Here is a 26,712-nt window from a genome sequence, read left to right as displayed (position 1 = left end):
AGTGCATTATGCAATTGTCTGAAGTTGCTAGATTTTCTGTTTGAATTATAAAGTAACTATACATTTGATTTATTACTCTGTAAGTGAGCACTGTAGTTAGGCTGAGATGATCATGCCTATAGGGCAACGTAAGGGGTCTTAAACCCACCCTGAATTAATTACTAGTTTATAAAATAAACCTGTGTAAACAGAATATGTATATATATTGCAAAACCGCGACGTAAAGGTGTGACAGCTGCAACGATTGTTAATAGATGACTGATCTGCATGCTTTTCTGCACGAAAATAAATAAATACTCCTACACTAATTCCTGCTTTTCTTGAAATACTTTCCCAGACAAATGTAGCACAGTTTTCTAAGTCCGTTCTTGACGAGCATCTCTTAAGTTGCAGTGCTGTCCGCTGTGGCTGCAGGCTTTCATCCCAACCAACCTCCACTTTTATTTGAACTCCATCTTTAATTAAACACATGCTGTTTGCCGGTCTGTGTGTTTTGGTGTCAATCCACAAATTACAAAAGTGAGTTTGCTAAATTTTTTTATTGAAATGAAGCCAGCATTTATGTATGTTACTTGGGGATTGTGTGTGTGTGGTCTTTTATGGTTTTTCTTGCGTTTTTCTTTTGTCATCCTCATCACTGACATTTTTATTGCGGCTGCCCTTTTTATTTATGCCGTTACACGGAGACTCATCCACCCTTCAGCACAAAGGGCTGTTTGCCCCCGTTTCTGCTCATCTTATCGCTAATTGTTATTATTAAGATATTTGTAGGAGAAAACTGTATTGAAATTAGAAAAACGGCAAAAATGCAAATATTTCTAAATTTCTTACAGTTTCTAATTTATTTTTAAGAGAATAAAAGACTGGCTACTTAAGCAAATATTTAAAAGTAAAATGAGTCATCGATTGTGCAGTTGGTTGAGATAAAAAAAAAAAAAAACCCTCAGCCTTCATGGTCTTTCTGGGCTAAACTTGTGGGTCGCCACTCTAACGGAACACCGTGGGTTTTAACGCCCCAATCTCGCATTATGTCTTATTCCACTCTAATTCATTAATTGCTAGCTTTGAATAACAGCAAATTGTTGACAGTGATAATCGAGTAAGATTCTAATAAAATAAATTGATGAATAAATGAATGTTTAATCTCTTGCTTGCTTTGTTAATTTGGAACCCGTCTCCGCTGCCATGGTAGCTCCCTTGCCAAATTTAGGAACGACGCAGAAGACAGCGAAAATGAAAAGCTGTTTTCAATTAACCGAGTTGTCTTACCTCAGTGAGTTTATCACGCGTTTCCTTTTGCAAATCTGCGCAGATGTATGCGTGACGTCACTGCCTTGCCGTTTCCTTTCTGTTACCCGCCCATTTTACTCCGGGCTGCAGTAATACCTGCTTGGTCAACTGCGTAGACAGTGACAATCACTCCAAGGGGTCGCAGAGACTTTAATTGACGGCCCAAAATCTGAAAATCTGGCTCTGCAAATCCTTACGACTAAATTTGTAAAAGTCACCACCAAAACAGCAGGGTGAGACGCGGTTTTAACAGGTGAGGAAAATCAAATCAAAGTAAAGTTTAAACGGGTAAGAAGGTTTATTTTGAGTGGAATTCACAAAAGTATCGCTCACCTTCATTATTTGAGAAGCTCAATGGAGAGAATTCTCCGTGGCTGCGTTTGGTGTAGCTTCCGTTCAACAACTGAGCGATGATTAAGTTGCAGGTATTTACTGGATATGTCTGGGTGCAAATGGTTTATATATTTAAAGGGTTAAAAAAAGACTGAAAGCGCGGTAGGCAGGAGTTTTAATTCAACTCTCTGCTATACTTCGCGTTGTCGCATCTTGTTCGACGTGCTGAAAGCAGGTGGAGTTGAAGTCGCTTTTCCAGCTGCCGTTTTCAGCTTCACTTCATTCATTTTCTTTTAACATTGAACTCGTATCTAGAGAGCCTAGGGTGGTATGTTGGCACCGGACAAGCGGAGCTGACTCCCGGCACGAGCGCTGTGAAATCTGAAAGGCTTCGTTGACTTTTTCCAGGTAAGTCACTTTTCACAATTAAGATACGTTCGCTTGATTGTTAGGCGACTATCTTGGCCCTCTTTAACCGCGTGTGTGCCTTCCGAGGACTGGCATCCTCACTAGGTTTGATTCCTGCTTTGTGCCAAATGCTTCCACAAAAGGCGGCGGTCTTTGATAATCGGTCTTGGAATATATATATGTGTGTGTGTGTGTGTGTGTGTGTGTGTGTGTGTTAATGGGTAGAAACCAATTAGTGAGTGAGTAAACTGGCACTCCATCCAGGGTTGGACTCTGTTTGCTTGATGGTGCCAGGATATGCTCTAGTCCTTCATGCTTCTTTGTCCACGTTTAGTTTTAGAAATATTATGGATGTAAGTGGGATTGACCTTGGCAGCATTGGGGAATATTTTATGTTTTAGTGGAGGTATCCTGAACAGAAGGTAAAAAAGGAAAGTTTTCAAACAGTTAAACTGAAGGCTTGGAAACCTGGCACTTCAGGCACTGAGGTTAGATTTGCTGCTGAAATCTTCGATTTATATTTTTGTTAGTAGTATATCATAACTATGGTGCAATGTGTTGAACAATACATGTCTATAGAAGGGTGATAAAAATATTTTTCGGTGTTATTCATAAGGAGAAACACCAGTAAAAGCAAACAAGTTTTATTTTTCAGTGTAATTCCTGTGAATACTTATACACTTGTTTTGTTTATGAAGCTTTTTCTATGCCACTCGGATAAAATATTTTCCATTCTTGCGCTGCCTCTCTTCTGGAGCTGACTTAACATCTCCACATTAGGCCTTGTGTCTTCAGAATGAGAAGCACTGTGTCTTTGAATTTAACGGAGCAGGCTTTGCAACCTTTGTGGTGTCACGTGCTAAATGGCATGCCACACGTCATGGCTATCTTTTTGCCTTTTTTTTTTTTTGGAAAAGTCAGAAGAAATGGTGTTCAACTGTTATGGAACCATTCACGCATCATCACTGGGACATTTTGGAGTTGTTTGATTAGGGTTATTGTAAGAGATGCCACTAGAGTTGCAGGTATCGGGGTCTTGCTTCCTCTTTGATATTTGCATGCTTTGTTAGGCATAAATAAAATTGAACTGATGCATGTTAATACAATGAGAGAAACTTTAACATAATACATAATACACAATGGACAAAACAATCGAGGGCTGGTTGCAATAGATCATTTATTTGATGAGCAAAAAGATCAGGGGCTAAACACAATGGATCAGGGGCTTCAGCACTCCCAATATCACTAGTTGTTGTTGTTCTTCTCATTCTTCTTTGGGTCTTCTAGTTTCTGTTCTGTATTACAATGCTCAAAACAGAAACAGTGCCCCTTAATTTAATAATGAGGTGAATTCTGATTTGGGAAAAGAAGTTGGATGCCATCTCTTAAATCAGAGGTGTCAAACCTGGACCCTGTAGGACTTACAGTGAGTTCAGGGTTTTGTTTTAATCATTTCCTCAATTAGAAATTGGTTACTACTGCTAATGGAACCCACTTCTTTTGCCTTAAATTTAGTTCACCTTTTGTTTTTTTTTTCCCTTAAACAGTAGCCAAACAATACAGAGATTGAAAGCAAGCCAACTGATAAGCTGGTAATTTTTCTCCCATTTGCATCTTTTTTTCCCCATCACAACTGACTTAATAAAATTATATGAAAAGAAAATGGAGAAGGTTTCAGAAATATTGATCGGTTCTTGGTCTATGACAATTTTGTATGCTCCTCTCTCAGAAAAAAGAAAATAAACAATTTCAAAAATGTCCTTTGCGGGAGAATGAGAAATAACAGGCCATTAAATTAAATGGAGTGTTTTAGTAACAGCAGGGATTTGCTTCCAATTACATAATTCCCTGGAATATAGGTGATGGCCCCCAAAAACCCATATTTGAGACCTCAGAACTGGCTGGCTGAGGAAACAAAAAAAAAAAATGGAAAGTTCAAAATTGTAAAACAAGTCAGTTAAATTTGGAGAAAAGAAATATTTCAACTTCTTCAGTAATCTGCTCTTTTTTTTTAATGAAAATCTCTAACCACTACTGATATGTCCTTTGGGACCTGAGTTTGGTAGTCCTGTCTTAGCTGACAGTTTGAGTTGCTGACGTTTGGTGCTTTGGTGGATCTGGTCTTCTGTCACATACCTTAGAGTGTTTAATGCAAATCTTGTCGTCTTTTCAAGTCAATTTGTCCTTTAGTAGAATAACCTCCTAATGGGCAGTATACAGAAACTGAAATCACTGTACTTCTGTAGGTTGCCATTTTTGTTACAAGGGTATCTTTGGCCAATTTTTATTTTTTGGTTGCCCTTCCATAGGTTATTTTTGATGTGGGTCTTTTAGATAAACAATTTTTCAGAGGGGTTAGTGTCTTGTGTTCAGCAGGATTACTGTGCTCTTTGCAAAATCACATTCCAATATGCTAGATATCCAGCTTTTCAGGGCATTTTGTCACCCTGGAAACACTGTGACAAGGGTCTTGCTAGTGATTTTCGAGGGGTTCGTCTAAGATCATACAGTAGAGTGTATCAAGGCTGAGAGAGCGTTAGAGGGTCTGCCACAGTGCGATATGACATCCTCACAGTGGTAGTTTAGAAATCAGAAGTCCGTATGCTTATTCATACCTTATATCACGTTTGACTGAAAAGCTTCTTCTGAAACCAAAAAGCACCAAAGTTGAGTGCTGGTGATGCTGAGGATGAGCAGCTAAGAGACTGGTGTAATCCTGAGCGATTTATTCCGTAGAAATGCACTGCTTTAAATATGTTGGCAGACCTTCAGCCGTATGCTTTCTCATTTTTGTTACACGTATCCTAATAAACAAATGGTGGTTGCTGCTGGACGTTATTGGGAACAGTTAGCAGTAGCTTTAGTTTCGTTTATGTAAAATGACCTACTGAAAAGAGTTGTGACAACAAAATTTGTTTTTATAAGTATTTAATGTTTGTTTCTGCCATTGCTCAGCCTTCTGTGTTGTGATCATGCAAGCAACATATGTGACAAAACTAAACATCTTTTATAGTCCTTGCATTTAGCACAACTGCTGTCTCCAGTGTCAGAACCATTATTGTATCATAGTACACTTTCAACTAATAAGATTTTAGCTGAACATCTTTTATTTTATATAATAGGATCAGTACAAAAAAATCACCATTTAATAGGAATCATAGTTATAATATGCTAATTGTCAAGCTTAACATAAAAGGATTTACCTAAAAATAGCCTATAGTAAAGCAAGTGGTCCAACATCATCTGGATGAACGAGCTAATATTAATCATTAAGTAAACTTTATTTTATTCATGATGAAGACCTTATTTGACGCAGACAACACTTTTGAGCCAAGGTCTCCATCTAGTGGGAAGATGAGGAGAGAAAGTACTGGAGAAAAGATAAGCAGTCTTCACAAGAGTATCATCCGCAGTACATCCAAGAAGTGGAGCTCATGAATATCTGAAACAGGAGTGATCGTTTATCTTTCAATATATTTTTATGAGCAGAATTCAATTGTTGGATAATCTGTAAATGATCTGATTTTTTTTTTTTTTTTTTTTTTTTCTTTTTCACATATTTTCCCAACCTCAAGTTGAAGTTTTATTATCAGCTTGTCAATAGTATAATAAACACAATTATGGCATTTTTTTTCTTTAAATTGTTTTATTATAAACTTTTCCTTACACTTTCTTTTTTTTTGATACTATTCTTTTTTTTTTTCTAGCTTATTTATGTGCTTTTTGTAGTTTTTTTTTTTTTTTTACAGTATATCTACTGTATATAAAAGTATTCAGCACTATTTATTTTCTGCACAGTTCATTGTGTTGTAGATTTAAAATTGATTTAATTTGCCATTTTTTCCCATCACTCTACACTCAATAATCCCATAATGACAAAGTGAAAACCTATATTCAGAAAGGATTGCAAATTTATTAAAAGTGAAAAACTGAAATCTGACATTTTATAGAAATATTCAGACCTTTTTCTGTGACACTCCAAGTTGTGCTGAGGTACATCCTGTTTGCTTTAATTCTACTGGAGATGTGTCTAGAACTTGACTGGAGTCCACCCAAACTAAATTGATTGGACGTCATTTAGAAAGTCACACACATGTATTTGTTGTTCATCAATCCACACTGCATGACAGAAGAAATGCCAAACCAAAGTACTCTGTGTAGACATCTTCCATCAAATTGTGGTGTGGCACAGATCATGGGAAATGGCATTAAATAATTTCCAAAGCATTGAGTGTTCTCAGCAGCACAGTGGCTTCAGTTTTGAAATGGAAGAAATTTAGAACCACTGGAACCGTTCCTAGAGTAGGCCGCTTTGCATTCTTGATTAAATGAGCTAACCAATCACGTGCATAATGTTGCATGTCTTGGAACTCCATATGAGATTTCAACATAAATCTGGCTCATCCAAGGGACCAAAAAGAGGGGAAAAACAGAGGCAGAAAACGACAATTTCATCTGGGTGTTCAAGATCAGGGAGGTATTTTTCGTACGTCGCTTAAATCAGGTGCCTCATCTTGGATAAGTTAATTCCGGTGACACTCCTCCGGGATAGGTCGTTTTTTCAAACGCTGCCATGTAGTAGATTAGTCTAGCTGGATCTAATCATATGAGATGAATGCGTGCGCCCGCACTGATTGAAAAGCCCATATATATTGAGTCTAGAAAACATGATCAGCAAGTCTTTGATAGGCTATAACAAAATGACGAAAGAACGGGCGCATTTTTTTTTTTCACACACGCAGCGCAAGACCTTTTATTCGAAGGACATGAAGAGTTTCATGATTTAATATGCACAAGGGGTAACACTGCAAAAGCAGCCCAGACCAGAAAAGACGGCTGGCAAAAAGTGAACGACAAATTAAACGCTAAGTAGTGTGCATTGTACTTACTGAAAGCAGCGTTTCATTTCCTATGTGTCAGATTAATTATTATTTAATATGTCATAATTCCAGATCAAACGTGAGCACAAGGAGAACATGGGAAAAGGTTAAAGTGAAGTACAAGAATATACTTCAAACTAGTAAATATTGGTATATAACTATTTAAAGAATTGTTGACATAATCCATCACGTGTCTTGGGGACACCCGTACGTTTGTTAGTGCCAGAGACCACGTAGGAGTGACTGGCATCACTCATTTGTACTTTTATGGATGGGGTCCTATACTACAGAGTGACTGGTAGTCCGGCATCACTCGTAAGTAGTAGTAGTAGTAGTAGTAATAGTCCATGTGTGTGTTAATATTGAGGTGAGAGGTGCCTATTTTGACAACGTCCGGTCCATGGCAGTACATGTCGATGTCAATTCAGGCTGTCAGTGAACAAAAGATGCAAACTCTGCCATCCAGAGATGGCTTCTGTCTTGCACTAATGCTGGTAGGCTATGCCTGCCTGTGATGCATGGGTGGACTTGTGAGGTCTGAGAAATTGATGCTTGGATCTTGGTACCTGCAGTTTTAGATATGGTTATTATCTTAGGAAAATATTTTTTTCTAATATTTAGTGAGTTGTCATGGAAATGAATATGACCTCCAACTTTTCTTTCACAGACCCTGTCCCATCTGCACTCCATTCCTCATCTATTGTCTTGGATTTATCATGTGGCTGTTTCTGCTGCCCACCTTCCTGCTTTCCTGCCCTTTTGTTTGCACCTCAAGGCCACACTCTGACCAGGTGGCTGTGGCTGAAGGTCAAGCCCAGCTGCAGCGGCTGAATGAGTTTGCCAGACAGCCTCGCTATGGTGCCTGCTGGATCACTGCTTTGGAGAGGGTCCATGTTGGATGTAAGGAATTTACAGAGGAAGCACAAAGTCGCATTGCTCTGGGATTCACTCACTGTCATCTGCAGAGGTGAGTGACTGCCGGATGGCACGCTATAAACATAAAACTGGATAATTTAGTGGAGTTGGCTTCTAAGCTATAATGTGTAAGCTCAAAATCACTTTACTCTTTAACGGGGAGCCTTTTGATGTGGACACAATGCCTACTTTTCATTTTGTCTTAAGCCTTCAGTTAGTTTGATCTAAGCTGAGCTAAAGATGACTGAAGGAAATACAAATAAATTATCCATGTTGATCTGTTTTTTGGAATGCATCACATACATTACATTTCTCTTCCTGTTGAAGCGGTTTTAAATTGGTTCTTTAACATTAGACACTTCTACAAAGCCAATGTCATGTTTATATTTTTATAGTGGATATGTTACCGACCTCGGGCCTAGGGGAACCTGGGCCAGGTACAAGCCACTGTTCCTACAGGGTGTAGCCACAGTGATATGGTGTAAAGCATAAAAGAAACCGGCAGCAGTCCCGAGTTTCAGAACATACTTCTCTGTTCTCCTTCTTTTATTCGCCTTTTCCCAGAAATATATACAGTATATGCTTCAATTTCTACATAGATGAACATGGTAATCAGTGAAAACAATGGTGCAAGCCAATTTACTCTGTATAACAAATAGTGTAAACACATTTACTTTGAGTACTTGATTAGAAACCAATGTCCCCAGAACTCATTAATTTTCCAAGGAAGCAGACAGTTCTGTATCCCCACATTGATTTAGTATCTTATCTTCACACAAAGCAGTCTGACTATTCAAAGCAGGTGACTCTTTAGCAAGACAGGTAAATATGTCCTGTAGATAGCCATCAGCACTAACCTGTAGCAGAATTTTCCAGAAATTCTGCCTTTTCTTTAAAACACTGGTTTATAGCCCATTACACTAAACAACACACTGAAATGTCATTTTCTTTAGAATACTGAATTCTAGCCCATTACAGATACAGTGTTGCTTTTTATCTGCTTTGGAAGACAGCCTTATGGTGGTATTTATGTATGGATGACATGTTTGATTTTAATTTGTAAGGCTCACTGGTAGTACATTGGGCACAGTCGATCAGTGTGAGTGCCTCACAGATACAGGATCTTCGATTTGAATTCTCCATCTCGTTGTTGATATGGATTTTGCACATTCTTTCGATATCCGCATGATGGTTTCATACAGGCACTCCAATTGGCATCCCTCATTCTCAAAGACATGCAGTTAATTGGCGATTCCAAATTGGGAAATTGTGAGTGGACCCCTGTTTCCTGGTTTGAAAATGTTATGTACATCTCCTTTAATAAAAACTTAACATTCTTAAACTCACTTGGTCTATTTCAGATTCATGAGGGGCTTGAAGGAGTTGGTGTCTGTCCTGGCAGCTCTGTGCGCTAGGCAGGAGACAACCTTGGAAAGATCACCAGTCCATCATTTGGCCCCATCAGGCACATATATTGGATCATTTGAAATTTCCAGTTAACCTAACAAGGATGCTTTTGAGAACGGTTGAAGAAAACCAGAGTGCTCAGAGGGGAGCCCATGTAGACTTGGGGTAAAGCACATAAACACCACATAAACTACAGTATTGAGCGGGATTAAAGACCAGGATGGTGGATCTGTGAGACTGAAGCACTACCTACTGCGCCAAACTTATTTTATAGTAATAACATTTTGTACAATTACTGTCTGTTAGAATCATTAAATATTTAATGTGGCCACAGTTCTTTCCAGTGGGACAGCTTTAATTAGGAACATCTAAAGTTTGACAAACAATAGATGACAATTCAGTCCATCAAACTAATATGGTTAGCTATGGGTCAACTTGTCTCCAAATCATACTGCGATACTTTACTTTATAAGACCTTGACAACTTTTAAAATATTCACAAAGAGGCTCAGCCTACCTACTGCAGTGAATGATGAATACAGATTTTCATTGATGCACACACTTGATTCCTTTTGAGAACTTGTTCTTTTCTGTGGCACACTAAAGGGCTTCATTATTCTAAATATATTTAATGTTTATCTGTTAAAATGAAAATAAATAAAGCATTATTGTTAAAACTGGGAGTTTTATAATTTTATAAGATAACTTATGAAAGGCATCAACTAACCTCTTGGGTGTTTTTTTTTTTTTTTTTTAAATGAGGGATAGAAAAAAAAAGTCAAAACTAGCTGTAGAAGTGATGCCTGTAACCTCTTGCCTGTCTCGCCATCTGTGCTGCAACCCGCGTATTCCACCTGAGTAGGCTGTTCGTTGACTGGGCCATCTTTTACTTTCACTGTTTTACTTCAACGCAGTTTACCATCCATAGAGGACTTCACAAGATTGTCTTCTGTGCCCTTAAAGTGTGACAGCTAGACAATGAATTACACTAATTGCAATCTGACAAACATATTGAGTTAAGCTTTCACTTAAAATTATATTTACTTGCATCAAACACAAGTTTTACAAAGAACTCTACAACCTGGGTGGGCAAGCCTTCATGGTGTCGCAATATCAACAGTAAGACACTGAGGGACATTCCTAGATGGTTTAGCTTCTTAGCTATGGATTATACTGTGGATTAAAATGCAGAATTCACTCCCATATACAAATGGCTGAAGGAAGCCCATAGTACAGTTCTCTTACAGTCCTTCAGTGGGATCTTCAAAGATTTTATGTCCTTGTTAAGGGGAGTCACTTACATTTGTAACTTCCATAGTGTTGTGCCAATTGCATCCAGGGTAATCTGGTCAACCACAGCACAGGCAACACCCAAATGATTTATCTCCCCAGCTGACCACTTCCTTATATTGGCTGCTTGCAAGAGGGAAAAGAAGCAGTGGGATAGCCGGGAGTCTCATTTATAAAACTTTGTATGGGTTTAAGTGTGAAATATGCTTACACCAAAAAACAAAAAAATGAGTACACCAAAAAAAAATGATATATAAAACATGGGATATGCACATTTCTGCACAGTTCATCTTTATAAATCACAATTATCTTATAAATTTGTGTGTGTGCCTTGAGCCATGCCACCCTGAAACAACCATACACGGACTATGCTGATGAACCTCCTACATATGTGGTCGCGATGCAGTCGACCTTCATTGGCTGGTAGAGCAGGCTCCCTACTCACCCATCATGTTGCATCATGCAGCTGAGTGCACCAAGAGCATATGTGCAGCATTGTAGTGCTGTGACAGCGCAGGTCGGCTCCATGTTACCAGCTGCATCTCGGGAGCCTCTTGAACAGGCTACCATCAATAACGTACCCAGGGGATGAGACAGCAGATGAGGACAAAATACACAAAGCAAGGGGTTGATGCAAAAGTGTTCCAGTGCTTTTCTTAACAACAATCAAAATTCAAAGCATTGTTCAAAAGTACAGTGCTCCATCATTCAGTAAATAATCTTATTAAAATGAGTATCTCAGAGGTTAAAATCCAAATAAATATCCTTAAAACCAGAGATTAGAAATGCAGGAAGGAAACTGTCCTTTACTATTCTGAGCCTTGGTCTCTTCCTTTTAACACTGATGTCTCTTACACTGATCAGGCCCCGCAGCATGGAGAAACCTCGACCAACAGGTGTAGACAACCCTTTTGGTCCCACTGCATTCCACAGGGAGCCACCAAGCCCTACTCTGCTCACACCGCAGCCAATCGCTGGCCCCACCCACAATGGTTGCTTCTGCTCCATAATCCTTCAACAGGAGCGATCCCCTTAGCCCCCGCCTGAGCACCGACCACACGCCCCGTCCTGGGGCTCCATTCCTGTCTGCCTGCTTCTTCCAGTCTTGTAACACCTCTTGATCACTCCTGTCTTTCTCTCTCCTTACTTTTACTTCATTTTCTTTCATCTTCCCTTCATTTTTCTTTGTTTCTCCTCCTTTTGTTGTGCCGGCTCCCCCTTTTATACCTCCATGGGTGCAGCGCCTCAGTTGCGCACCACAGAAGGCTGATGAAGCAATTGAGATGAACCATACCCTCATTTTCAGGTGCATCTCTCAATTTCCTCACCAACCTCCAGCAGCTGTGGGAGCACACACACCCACGGAGATCGAGCCAGCCATTCAGTTTATTTATTTAAAAACGGGCCAATAAAATGTTAAGCCTTGGACCCACTATACCACAAACTCCTCTCCTCTGCACTCAGTATGGAAGGAAAGGCACTGGCATCTGAGTAGGTAGCCACTGTTACCTGGCATACACAATGACATGATTGCTGTTAGAGTGAAGAGTGCAGGCCATATGAAAAACTGAGGGTTTGGCCAGTTGCCTTACCAACAAACCAGCTACTACATGCAGTACCATAACGTCAGCCAAAGCAAATTTGCCTAAAAATAAATGAATCACAGGTTGACCCACTCCACCTAGTTGTGACGCTTGTCAGTCTCATTTTGGCATCACAGATGACTTGTATGTTAATGGAATGTCGCTACTTACAGTTAACAAAAGAAACTTTGTTCTCGTCAAGTGGCCTAATTGCAGTAAGTGCACAGTTAAGTGCTTTGATTATGTTAGGAAAACCGGACACTGCTGTAAATTGCCTTTTTATGTTGGCAAAAATCTGTTGTGTTTTATGTGCTCCCACACCGTGCAGGAACTGAATGTAGTGCCTTGTCAGTCAGTTAAATAACTTCCAGCACAGCAGGCACGATGGAGGGAACCTTGGCTGAAATATTCCTGGGAAACGTGGTCTGCACATCCTAATTATCATTTTAAGACTTATGTTTATCATGTTAAAGCACATTATGATAAACGGGTAAGTGATGTGAATTATGTGCATGAGTCGTCATTTAGTTGGTTTGGCTGCATTTCCCTCTATGATAAAAGGTGTTGACATTTCCCAGTTTCTCTGAAATGCTGCATACCGATAGGTGAGAATTGGTGTAAATATATGTGTACGTTCTCATGTTAAGTTTTCTTTTATAATTCCTGATGTTCGTGTCGAAAGCTGCACATGCATATGTACAAAGAGAGCCCCAAAAAGTGCAAGTTTTATAAAGCTGACCTGAGGTGAATGTTTATTTAGCAAACTGTAATGAGGGTTGATATCAAAGTCAGAGAAACTATTACCAAAACCAAAGCACACAAACATTGATGTAGCCAACAGTTAAACAGTCAGATGTCCTGAAACTGACAATGAACAGAAAAAATAAACCTGACGCATGTCAAAAATCAAGACTTTATGTTGCCAAAGTTAGATGTAACACTGTTAATGAAGTGGAATTGCTATGAGTCAAAAAATGACTTTTCATACTATGTGTACGCACGCTGAAGTTATTTGAGAGTTGAATTTTTTTAATTTGACAAGTCCCAGCCAAAACTGAAGTGTTAAACTGTGATTAATACCAAAGTGAGAATTAGCACAAGGTGCAGTGGCAATAAAATTCCAGACTCAAAACCCTACAAGAGTTGGAAGGTGAGCTGCCACCAACATCTACACTTGAGAACTATAGAAGAATTGGAAGGGGTAAAGCCACTAAAATCTAGACATACTCATTTTGGCTTTTGTAGCAGTCGTATCACTATGAATCAAAAATCAAAGGTGTGTTCCCTGTGGGCTCATGCTGAAGTTATTAGATTGTGGGATCCAGCATCTAGGAAACTGCACTTAATGCTAAAAGGGTTTACAAAGCAGAGAATCCATAATCTGTGCACTCAGAGCCCTTTTGGGAAGCAGCCTCTAGCAACAGAGCAGTGCATCCTAGCAACACAGTCACAAAATGTTGACGTGACGTACCTGTAATTCAAATGAAAAGCCCATGTATAAACCTTCCTTGACACACGGAGTCTCCAAGAACCCACAACAAAATAGCAGAAAAACCAATATTTCCAGGATTGGATCATGACAATGATCCAAATTGTAATGCGCCACAACTAAATGAATCCTGGAGTTTATGTACTTTAAAAGATGCATTTTAAATGCAACCAAAGCAAAAGATAAAGGGGATGTCTAGTCAGTGCTCAACGGGAGCATTGTATGGAAATGTTTACAATGCAATCTATGGCACACACTTTACAAGAGGTAACATCACTGAGAGTGTGTGATGTGACAAACTGGTGTCTTCATGAATGACAAGACAATCGGGGTGCACAGTCCAACCAATAGCTTGTGGAGCAGAAAGATGTTTTCTTAAGGTTAATGGTAGTAATTTGTAGTAATGGTTGGCAAAATAAGTGTTCTTTTGTTTCTAAAGCAACCAATCAAATAAGAACTGCAATATGAGCTAAAAATATAGCTGCTCTGTTAATACTATTTACATGCCTGACAAACTTTTTTTAAATAAGCCTTTATCTGACCAAATTTGTCCACACTGTGAATCACACACAAATCGTTTCACAGTTCGATGATCTGTCTTCAGTTTTGATGACCTCTCAATTGTTTTCATGCCTTTTGCAAGTCATTGCACTATTTTACGTTTCTTCTTCTTCAGATTTTCTTTTCCTCCCCATATTGCATGAGAACTGTGACTTGCTTAATAATGTGCAATAACTTAAGTAGGTTCCTATTTAATTAAGATCACCCGGCAAACTAAATAACAAACCTGTCTGAGATTGATTCCAGTTATCTAAAAAATTAGGAGGGACCAAACAAGCAAGACCTTTCATTGGAAAAACAAATGTTTATTTAACTGAAATCCTACTGATATATGTCACTTGCATACTAATTTTAAACTCTGTGTATGTTCTGCCCCACTTGCTGTTAGCTGCTGTTATTTGTCGAACTGTGCTCCCCGTCTTGTCATTTATTAACACACCTGTCAGTCACGTCCGACACTCACAGTGGTGTCATGAATGTTTATGAAACTCACATAAAACATGTAGGTCCCATAATAAACATTTAAATACAATACACCCCATGTGTCTCACATAGGCAACCTTTTATCTCTTGCTTCGTCACATCTGAAGCGTATGTTTAAGGTACAGTATATAAACTCCTGGGTCTGGTTAGTTGTAGTATGCAGCAATTTAAACCTCTGTCTACATGCTTCTTTGTCTTGATCCAACCGTGGAAATCTCTTGCGTTGTAAGTGTCTTTTAAAGCTTTATTGTTTAATGTATACTGTCTGCTATGTATTGCTTTGTAAATCATTTATTGTCTTTGGTTGTACACCTGTATGTACCTGTATGTTTCTTTTTGTATATATTTCAGTTTACTATGAAGTACGTCCAGTAAAAGCCTTCAAGAAAGCTCACCCTTGTCATTTTTATGTGGATGTACCGTGTTGTTTAAGCTCTCTGCAGCCGCGTTGCAGGGACAGCACAGAGTGAGGCAGAAAAGTGTATATTGCTAAAAAGTAATCGTATGTACAGAAAATAAACCAAATACACGTGTCTTAAAAGAACTCTACCTCCCTGATCACCATGCTGCATTTTTTTTCCTCAAATCTCTGACCACATATAAATTATGGACTGTAATGAATAAATGTTTTCAATGGGAGAGTGCACAGACAGTAGCCTACTGGTGCACCTGCATGAAGAAGTCTTTCCCCTGTCACAAGAATGAGTCTTAGACATCATCAAGGTTTGGGGAAGCCACCCGTATATTGTTCAAGGGCTGCAAAAACGAGATTTAAATTGAACAGAGATTTTCACAGATACAAGTCTAAAACAGAAGTTACTGAGACAAGATGGCAGCTTTAAAGGCCAGTCAAGGAAATGACGTCATCTGGGTGGAACTGGAAGTGACGTCGCCAGGACAAGAAGTGACTTAATCATTGGGCCCTGGGACCGGAAGTGACGTCAGCATTAGCGCCAGGACCAAAAGTGGCGTCATCATTGGTACCAGTACCCTACAGGATTTCCCATGGACAGTCTGCAGGAGATTGAGAGAGACCGTCGGCACACTCCACTGCCCCCTGGTCTGGTGTGGAATTGCTATCATTTAGGCTCTTCAATTTGCTTATGTGTATAATGTGTTCACATTTCAAGTTTTTTTAAACGGCAGTTTGTACATCGGTTTTCTTGTAAGATTGATTCCAAGGAATTTAAGATCAAATCTGTTTGCATGATCATTTTAGTCCTAGGGTGTTGTACCTTGTTAGCCATTATGGATGTAGTGAGAGGTTAAGCAAAATGACACCTTTTATTGGCTAACTAGAAAGATTACAATATGATCATTTTATAAATGAATCGCCAGGTCCAGGGGCCTCATGCATAATGCCGCGCATAGAATTCGCACTATAACATGACGTAAGCACAAAAGCGGAAATATGCTTACGCACAAAAAAAATCCAGATGCATAAATCTGTGCGAACGCCAACTTCCACGTTCTTCCGCTCCATAAATCCCGGTCAGCATGAAAAGTAACGCACGTGCCTTCTGTCCCGACCTAACTCCCAGAATTATGCCTCTTTGAATATGCAAATCAATATAAATAGCCCTTAAGCTCAGCGTTCTGTGAAAAGGCAATGGCAAAAGCAAGAGGGATAGTAGAAGAATTTCAGTGAATACCAAGTGGAGGCAAGGAAAAACTTACTATTTATTGGTTTAAACAGTGGTATAAACCACAAAAGGAAGTTGATCGAGTGACACATTGTGAACTTGAGCTTTCGAGTTTCTCCGACACAAAGTCGCACAGTGCCCGAAAATAAAAAAGAAGTTTTCGCATATCAAAGTCGCCATGAAAAGGCAAGTCGTAGCCACCGTCTGAGTGTCATATGAAAGCTTATTACGGTACAGAGAAAAATGGGCACACAGTGGGAGAAAAGCACGAAATGTCAACTTTAATCTCTAAATTTCCACTTTAATCACGTAGTTTATTTTGTCATTAAAGCAGAACATCATAAATGTCATCTTAAAATCGTTTAATGTTTAGTTACGATGGGATTTGAGAAACTAAAGTAGCACGTTAAATGCTTTGTTTTGTATTTGATCTTCTATGTGCTTTATGTGTGTGAATCACTATGTGCTTCTGGGCTTTCTCTTCCTCCGACAGGACACAGAATCCATTACATTCATGATATTACAGCTCTCTGAATAATTAAAATACAGAGATGTAAAAGTGATATCATTTTCATGATGATAGGAGTTAAAGCATGTTATTAAACATGGGAACACGGTGGCGCAGTGATTGTTCATGTCTCACGCAAGATGCTTGCTGCACCGTGCGCGACCTTCGATGAAATAATTTATTGTATCAGTACTGTCTTTTTCAAACGTACTAACCTCCAATTCCTGTCCTTACTTTTCTTACTCCAAATACCCAATCGCCACACAATCAGCTCTGTAATAGACGTTAAGCCATCTGTAACCTTAGAACGCTGATTCTTCAAAACTTTTAAGGAACATCGAAATATCTTTGTAGTATGTGTTTAATTATTCTATCCATCTATCATTCCAGTGTCGCGTCCGCACCAACAAGAATACACCGCGAGGCTGGAACAATCCATGAACGGAACACCAGCAGCTCGCTAGTGCAGCAGCACCATGTAGTTAAAGTTTTATCTGTATAATATAATCAACATATTTTGCTGCATTTCATCTTAAAAATGATATTGTCATCATATGTAAATACACGCTTTAAAAAGTGGCTCAGGTTCTGCAATATTATAACTGTAGTGCAAGTTTACAGTGAGGTAATTGTACTTATAAGTACAAACAATTCTACAAGGAGCACTTGATGAACTGATTGAGTGTGTTTAGAGTTCTTGGGGTGAAACCGTTTCTGAACCGCGAGGTTCATACAGGAAAGGCTCAATAGACCGCATGGCTGAGGCAGCATGTGCTTGATGCTGTATACCGATAATTCTCTTTCCGATCAGCTGTTGTACAGCTGTGATTCACACTCCAATACAGTGATATAAATACTCCGAGTGGTGCAGTGAAAGTACTATGGAAAAAGATGATCCGATGTGGCAACCCCTAACGAGAGCAGCTGAAAGAAGAACAAGAAGGTGCAGTGAGAGTAATAACGCTAAAGTAGTTATGGTATTTGGAATAGTTTGACCATTCTGTGGACCATTATATTGTTACAGGTTAATTACAATCAGATGCATTAAACTAATAAACAATATGCGGTTAATTTCAGTGTATTTATAAAGCTGCATCAGGGATGTGGATCTAAAAAAGGATGGGTAACCAGACAGGAACAGTAGCACTGCTTTGACGCTGGGTGCCGCCAGTCTGCAAAACCGAGCAGAAAACTTGTGTACGACAGGGTATGAGCTACCGTGGAAATGTGCGTGGCTTTATGCCAAGTTTAGGTTTTATACATTGCGATTTGAACGTGGAAACGTTCTTACGCAACATTTTTGTGCGTATGCACAGTTTATACATGAGGCCCCAGGTCTCCAGACCACTTTTGTGCTCCAGACAAAAAAGGTGAATGTGACTGCAAAGAGAATTTGTAGATACCATGAACTTAACATTAAAATGTAACTTTTAAATAAATAAAAAGGTTGTCTCCTAACAATTCTCTGCTGTCTTGTGTTTAGGTCTGGCCGCACATTTCCTGCTTGCTCTGAGGAGGACTCTATTCAAGCGTGCACTCAGCATATGGACAGCGTGGCCTTTGGAGTTTACACCGAATTCTTCACTCACACTCATAGCATTTGTTATTTCTTGCAAAATGAGATTTGGCAGGAGCAGGCAGAAAACACCATCGGCAGGTAATGTGCATCTTGGGGGAGACAGAAAGTAGAAACAGTATTTTAAAACTACTTCTTTGGAAATTTCCTTTGGTTTATAAATTACACAGGTGGTTTCATTCTTAAGTCGGGAATGGTGATGTGAAAAGACACTTTGCCAAAAAAAAATTAAGAAAAATGAGTTCTGTGTTTTTTTGTTTTGTTTTTTTTTTTGTCCTTTTTTTAAAAAAAAAACAAAAACATTTTTTCTGGATTAAACTTCCATCAGTCTGATGGCATATCCAAGTTATGTTGAATGAAAGAAAAAACATGTCCAATGTGTTTTAATTGCATTTAAATAAAGTGCTTGTCTTGTAACCATTTCTATACACTCCTCACTGAACCTCGCCAAGCAAAATCCAGCATAAGTATTAAAGGATAAGTTTGATATTTTTCTCCACAATCATGGTATATATTAATTTGCTTCATGGAATTGCACCTTAAAGTGAAGCATATTTTGTAAATTTTAAAAAATAATTAGCTCACTCTTGAGTTTTATAATGGGGCTAATGGGTACAGGGGCTCCTTTTATAAAGAGAATCCTTGAAACTTTCCAAATAGATCCGCTTTGAAGTAGCAAAGATTTTGTGTTATGAAATGTACCTCAGAGGTATGACAACAAAGGTAAACTGAAAATAGTACCAAGAATCTGTGATAAAATGACTTATTTCCTCTAGGTAAGGATATGTTTCTTGCTTGCTGGTCTGCTGTAAAACAAAGTGGACATTACCCATTCTGCTAGGCTTTAGTGGCACACCAGGGATGTTAAGGCGGCAGATTTAACAGATATCCAGCTGCACCAAACCTCCACTTGCATTCCAAACTAAGTTACTGAACTCCAACTTGTACCAGATCTGTCTGGACTTCATCTGATAACAAAGGTGTAAATCAAAGGTCAAACTGTCATCTCTCCAGAGGCCCCACTGCAGACTTTTTTAGCCAGAAGGCATGAAATGGACTCTAGCAAGATCAAAGAGCTGTAAATCAATGAATGACAACTCTGATGGACAGAAGAACAAGTCTATGAGGAAACACTGATTTTGTAGCTGGAAGTAACGTTAATCCAATCAGGAGAAGTCATATGTTTCTTTAAAACTCGCTGAACCATCCTGAAGATTCTCTCAGGTGGCCCTCACAAAGGAACTCTAAGGGAACTCTCTGGGGATTCCTTAGGCCACTCAGCCCAGGGTCACTCCCGAGCGCACACTCTAAAAATTGCTGAAAATCTCTGAAAGAACCCCTGTCTCCAAAACTAAAAGTTGATCTTCCTCTTGGTAGAGCTAAGCACAATTACTCTTTCTCTTTGTGAACCAGAAAGCTAAGATCCAGTCTGCCAAGCCAAAGCCATATGGCAGTAGGCTGAGAAAAAGCCATTACTTCAAGAAGGGAACTTCAGCATCTTAGCTCTTGTGCCAGACAGATTAATGTTTTTCCGTATGAAGTTGCAGATGACACAAATGTGCCTAATTGAGGAAAGCACTGCACATCACAAAGAATCACGCAGCAAAGAGAAAGGGTGCACTCCAGCGCAAGACAAATCCTCCAGTTGAACCCAGAGCAGCAAACACTCCGCACAACGCCAGACATTAGCTTTTGAAGTCTTGGTATCACAAAACTATTTATTTGTGCCAAGATAAATTAGAACTCTAGATAGCCTGGATATGTACTTGCTCTCTCTGTTATATATTTGTCTAGTCTGTCTGCATCCAGTCTTACCCTGTATACAGTATGTCAACATGTATACAGTCAAGTCCATAAGTATTTGAACAGTGATATTTTCATAATTTTGGCTCTGCACACAACCACAGTGGATTTGAAATAAAGAAGTCAGAGACAGAAATGTAGATTTTCAGCTTTAATTTAACGGTTTTATCAAAAATATTGTATGAGTTGTTTAGTAATGACAGCCTTTTTTTGCATCAGCATTTCTAGGGGCTCAAAAGTTTTTGAACATTTGACTGGCAAGCTGTTCCATTGCCAGGAAGGGGTAGTTCCCTTATTATTTTATTAACTATTAAGCAGATGAAAGATTTGGAATCTGCATTTGAAAGCTGTTGCTGTGAACTTTCAATATGAGGTCCAAAGAGCTGTCCAAGTAAAAACAGTCCATCATTAGGCTGAGAAAGCAAAACAAACCCTTTAGAGACCTAGCAGAAATGCCAGGAATGATCAAATCAACCATTTGGTACATCTTAAAAAGAAGGAACATACTGGTGAGCTCAGCAACACCAGAAGGTGTAGAAACTGTTCTGGATGATTGCAGAATTCTATCCTTGGTGAAGAAGAACCCCTTCACAACATTTAGCCAAACCAAGAACATTCTCCAGACATAGGCCTATCATTGCCAAAGTCTACAATCAAGAGAAGACTTCATGAAAGTAAAGACGGAGGGTTTACCACAAGGTGTAAACCATTGGTAAACCTCAAGCAGATTGAACTTTGCCAGGAAACATTTTTAAAAACCTATACAGCTTGGGAGCAATTTTCTTTGGACAAAGGAAACTAAGATCAATATATACCAGAATGCTGGAAAGGTAAGAGACAGCTCATGATCCAATGAATACCACATCATCTGTGAAACATGGTGGAAGCAGTTTTCTGGCAAGACCGTTATGAATGGAAGTCTGTCACTGGTGTTTCTTGATAATATGACTGCTGACAGGAGTATTGGGATGAATTCTAAAGTGTACATGGCTATACAGTCGGCTCAGATTCAGCCAAATGCTGCAAAACTGATAGGACGCTTCACAGTACAGATGGACAATGAGCCAAAACATACTGTGAAAACAAACCAAGAGTTTTTCAATGCAAAGAAGTGGAATATTCTTCAATAGCCAAGTTAATCGACTGACCTAAACCCACCTGGACATGCATGCCAAAGACAAAACTGATGGTAGAAAGTCCAACGAACAAGCAGCACCTGAAGACCGCAGCAGTAAAGGCCTGGCAAAGTATTACTAAGGTAGAGGCCCAGCACTTGGAGATGGCCTGGATTCCAGACTTCAGGCAGTCATTGCAGTAAAGGATTTTTAACTGAATATTGAAAATGATCATTATACTTATGATTGTTTGTTTGTCTAAATACTTTTGAGTCCTTGAAAACAGCCGGACCATGTATAAAAATGTCTGTCTTTTCTAAACGGCTCATACAATATTTTGGTTAAAATGCTTGAATTAAAGCTGAAAATCTACACTTCAATCACATCATGATTACTTTGTTTCAAATCCATTGTGGTGGTCTACAGCAGGGGTCCCCAACCCCCCCCCCCCCCGGTCCACGGCCCACTACCGGTCCGCAGCCGTTTGACAGCCGGGCCGCGAGAGAACTGCCGGCAACGGCGACTCACTCAGACTTTTCAGAACGCTTGGCGGGCGGGGCTTTGCAGCGGTGCAGAGAGAGGAGAGAGACCGAGGTAAGAGAATATTACAATAAAGTATTTTTATGGTCCCGACAGTTTCCCCTTATGACACGAGTCTGTAGAAATGACGTTACTACGAAGTACATTCAACAGATGCTTTCATTACAACGAAGTGACCTTGAAATGCCTGAATGAATCATCCACAGAGCAGTTAGATCTGTGGTCGCAGTTCAGTTGTGCACGTTTGCACAACGATCCCCAAACAGAAACATTGTAAAAAAATCTTTCTTCAAACTTTCCTCGTACTGTTGTTTTACTGTTTTTGTTTTCTGTGGTTTTCAGTGATACCTTTTGCTTATTGCTTGTCAACATTTGAAAAACATCCATTGGAATTTAACTCATTGTCACCCTCCTATAGAAACGGCAGACACTGTGAATTTCCCATTGGGATTAATAAAGTATCTATCTATCTATCTATCTAAAAAAAAAGACTGCAGTGTTAATGTTTGTGATGTGCAATCTGTTGGATTGGCAAATGTAAAGCATATGTCTTTGTTATATGCAAAAAAAGAAGAAAAATCTCAGATTGCAAACGTATGTGAACTGCTTAATAACTTTAATAATAGAAATGTTATGTAAATTGTGTATAAAACTGCCCCCCCTCCAACCAACCCCCCATACTGGTCCGTGGAAAAATTTGCATCTAATAAAGTGGTCCTTGCTGTCAAAAAGGTTGGGGACCACTGGTCTACAGAGCTAAAATTGTGTCACTGTCCAAATACTTGTGGACCTGACTGTATGCAGTTATATTTCTATAATTCTTGTGTTTATCAATAAATTGTAGTAGTCGGTTTCTTAAAGTGAGTGTGCTTCAGTTACATTGAGAATTTAAATGTCGACAACTCCCTCCTACAAAAGAAAAAAGATAAGGTAAATACAGTAGGAGCCTTGCTTAATTATTTAATCCATTGCCGGAGGCAAGACCGATAGTTGATTAACAGAGTTAATATTCGTCTTTCCATTCTTACACAGCTTTGAGCCGCCATTGTGAGTGGAATCATGACACCTCGTCTTCAACAAGCTCTATTCAGCTTCTAGTCCTGCTTTTGTTTCTTTTGTGCATCCAGTGGTTATGTTCTACCATGGCTTGTAACAATAGATAGGTACAGGCCCGCATCATATGATTATTTATTTGTTTTCCTAAGTGGCAACGACTTTTCACCCATTGAATTTTATGTTATTTTACAAAGACCACAGAATGAGACAAGCCAAGGGGGAGTGTAGTAAAAAGAACACATACAGATACTTCCTTAGTCGTGTGGCTTCTCCTCAGTGAAACTCTCTTTGGGGGTCTGTCCATAATTGTCTGATTTACTTTTTAAGAGACAGGACTCAAAGAGTAAACGTTAATGGTGGCCTATCTGACATGATGCCCTCATTCGCCAGATCCCCAAAGAGTTCTTTCGCCTATAATTTTTTTTTTTTTTTATATATATATACTTCCTCTTCACTAAAGGTTGTTGCAGTAAATTTGCAAACGGGTTCATTTAAAATGTGTTGATGACTTTGTGGGTACTTTGGTTTCCTCCCACAGTCCAAAGACATGCAGGTTAGGTACATTGGTGATTCTAAATTGTCCCTAGTGTGTGCTTGGGGTGGGTGGGTGTGTGTGTGTGTGTGTGTGTGTGTGTGTGTGTGTGTGTGTGCACCCTGCGGTGGGCTGGCGCCCTGCCTGGGGTTTGTTTCCTGCCTTGCGCCCTGTGTTGGCTGGGATTGGCTCCAGCAGACCCCCGTGACCCTGTAGTTAGGATATAGCGGGTTGGATAATGACTTTGTGATTGTAAGCCCACTGAATGGGAATGAAACCAATCACAGTCCAGTTGTAGTGGAATTTATTAACTGGTGTGATGAGTCCCACCACTACTGTTTCAGGAGGCAGAGGTTGTTTTTCTGTTTTGTTATTTATTTATTATTTAGTGTGAGTCTTATCATCCATCTATCCATTTTCCAACCCGCTGAATCCGAACACAGGGTCACGGGGGGTCTGCTGGAGCCAATCCCAGCCAACACAGGGCACAAGGCAGGAACCAATCCCGGGCAGGGTGCCAACCCACCGCAGGACACACACAAACACACTAAGGCCAATTTAGAATCGCCAATCCACCTAACCTGCATGTCTTTGGACTGTGGGAGGAAACCAGAGCGCCCGGAGGAAACCCACGCAGACACGGGGAGAACATGCAAACTCCACGCAGGGAGGACCCGGGAAGCGAACCCAGGTCCCCAGATCTCCCAACTGCAGCAGCGCTACCCACTGCGCCACCGTGCCGTCCCGAGTCTCATCATTATTTTATAAATCTTGTTTTGAGTTCACTTTATTTACAGTGCCCTCCATCATTTTTTGTGACACACATTTTTCCTTCATTTACCTATTCTACAGTTTAATTTTGCAAATTAAACAATTGAAATGTGACTAAAGTGCGCATTGCAAACTTTCTTTTAAGGCTATTTGCAAACATTTTGGTCATACCATGCAGAAATGACACCACTTTTTTTGTTTGGGACTTTTTCTTTACCATAGTGAGAATTTGTCTGTCGTCGGCAGTGGAGGTCTTCCATGGCCTCTCAGTCTCTTTGCGATCACTGAGCTCAGCAGTGCGTTCTTTCTTAATGATATTTCAGACAGTTGATTTAGGTTATCCTAAGGTTTTATTCTTGTTTTTCAGCCTAATGGCTTTTGTGACTTTCATTGGTACAGCTCTTGTCTTCAAGTTGAACAATGGCAACTACAGACTCCAATAGATAGAAACAAGCCGAGGTATTTTATGAAGCAATGAAACACAACCGAGTGATTACAAACGCCTGTGGTACAAATTGTCCCGAACATTATGGTGTCTGAAATGTGGGGACCAAGTAGAAAAGTGTCAATTCTACATGGTGTGACTGAAATGAAAGTCTGCAATGTGCACTTTAATCACATCTGAATTGTGGACTCTACCTCAAGGAAAAAAAATGTCTTAGTCCCAAATATATTAGAGAGCACTGTATGCTAAGGTTTCCAAATGAGGCTAGCAGAACATAAGCAACAAAAGCAGAAAATCAAGTTGTAAAATGGAGCAAAAAAAAAAAAAAAGCAAGGTCAACAGTTCGATCTCAAAGACCTCTTTAACAAACAAGAATTATGGAAAGCAGATTGTATTCTGTCAGGCAGGACTTATCCACCACACTCTCAATTTCAGTCATTGCCATAAAGTCACATGTTCAGGGATAAAAATCAACCGGTTTACATAGTGTTGCATTCCAGCTACTATTATTCTCCTAAATAAGTTCAACTTTAATAAACTTCCTCAGGCTTAAATTGCGAGATGAACAGTTAGCATTTGCATCATTCACTGGTCAAGTATAAACTTTGTTTTAATTTTTATTTGTAATACTAACTGTGCTACCCATCTAAGACAGTCTGAAAGCTAACTAGATCTATGTAATAATAATAATAATAATAAATTTTATTTATATTGCACTTTATATTTTAGCAATCCCAAAGTGCTACAGAGTAAAAATAGAATAATAAAATAAAAAAGAACAGAAGAGTCTATAAAATACTTTAACAAAATGACTTTCTAAAAAGATGAGTTTTTAGATTTCGCTTAAAGGCCTCAGTCGACTGTGGGGCTCTCAGGTAATCAGGGAGGGCATTCCACAGCCTCGGCGCCACCGATGAAAACGCCCTGTCACCCATGCTGCTGAGCTTAGTTCTGGGGACTTGAAGAGTGTTAGTGAGTACAGAGCGGAGGGAACGTAAGGAGTTATGGGGGGTAAGGAGTTCCTGTAGATAAAGAGGGGCATGTCCATAAATGCACTGATGGGTAAGAAGGGAGACCTTGTACTCTATTCTGAATGAAACAGGGAGCCAGTGAAGGGTTTTCAGGATTGGGGTGATGTGATCATACTTTCACACCCTCATCAGGATCCTGGCAGCGCTGTTCTGAATATACTGGAGTCTCTGGATACTCTTGCCAGGAATCCCAATGAGGAGTGCATTACAGTAATCCAGCCTGGAAGAGACAAAGGCATGGACGAGCTTCTCTGCATCTGCCAGGGTGAGTAATGGGCGGAGTTTGGCGATGTTCTTGAGATGGTAAAAAGATGACTTACAGAGATATTTGATGTGGGTGTCAAAAGTAAGTTGGGAGTCCATTCTAACACCCAAATTAGTAACAGATGTGGAAAGAGGAATATTTTGGCCAGAGAAAGTAATACTGGTGATGGTAGAAAAGCGAAGATGATGTGATGTACCAACTAAGATGGCTTCTGTTTTGGATCTGTTCAACTGAAGAAAATTGAGCCTCATCCATGCCTCTATCTCCTCCAGGCAGGTAGACAATGTAGATGTTGGCAGAGGAGCAGTAGAGGAGGTGGGAGTAGTCCTGAGGTAAAGCTGAGTGTCATCGGCATAGCTTTGGAACGATAAACCATGTCTGCCAATGACAGTTCCAAGGGGGAGCATGTAGATAGTAAAAAGGATAGGGCCCAGCACAGAGCCCTGTGGAACACCACAGGCGACGTTGTGGGTGTGGGACTTTGCGCTGCCAAGGGCGACATGCTCAGTTCTGCCAGTCAGGTATGATGTAAACCAATTTAGAACAATTCCTGAGAGTCCAATAGTGTATTGCAGGCGGTGAAGAAGGATGTTATGGTCTATTGTGTCAAAAGCAGCTGTCAGGTCAAGGAGGATAAGTAGTGAAGGTGAACCAGTATCTGCCGTCATCAGAAGATCATTGGTGACCCTGACCAGGGCTGTTTCGGTGCTATGGCCAGGGCGAAAACCAGACTGAAACTTTTCAAACAGATTGTTCAGTTTGAGATGATCGTGAAGTTGTGCTGCAACT

The 26,712-nt window shown here is 39.7% G+C and overlaps 1 protein-coding gene across 2 annotated transcripts in view; it reads left to right on the top strand.

Moving 5' to 3' along the window:
• The first annotated feature begins 1,252 nt into the window (after positions 1 to 1,252).
• The window catches only part of LOC114645764 (uncharacterized), a 47,476-nt gene continuing 22,016 nt past the window's right edge, over positions 1,253 to 26,712 (top strand). The window contains exons 1-3 of one of the 2 annotated variants that reach the window (XM_051922326.1): positions 1,253 to 1,543; positions 7,579 to 7,878; positions 18,273 to 18,446. In XM_051922326.1, coding sequence (XP_051778286.1) covers positions 7,628 to 7,878; positions 18,273 to 18,446 — 425 coding nt within the window. In that variant the 5' untranslated portion in view covers positions 1,253 to 1,543; positions 7,579 to 7,627. Of the gene's footprint in view, positions 1,544 to 1,602; positions 1,716 to 7,578; positions 7,879 to 18,272; positions 18,447 to 26,712 lie in introns of those variants that run through there. The other variant, XM_028793598.2, reaches the window with a different exon arrangement.

This window comes from Erpetoichthys calabaricus, chromosome 2 (genome assembly GCF_900747795.2).
Source record: "Erpetoichthys calabaricus chromosome 2, fErpCal1.3, whole genome shotgun sequence".
In the NCBI taxonomy this organism is placed as follows: domain Eukaryota; kingdom Metazoa; phylum Chordata; class Cladistia; order Polypteriformes; family Polypteridae; genus Erpetoichthys; species Erpetoichthys calabaricus.
This window is presented reverse-complemented; position numbering and strand designations above follow the sequence as displayed.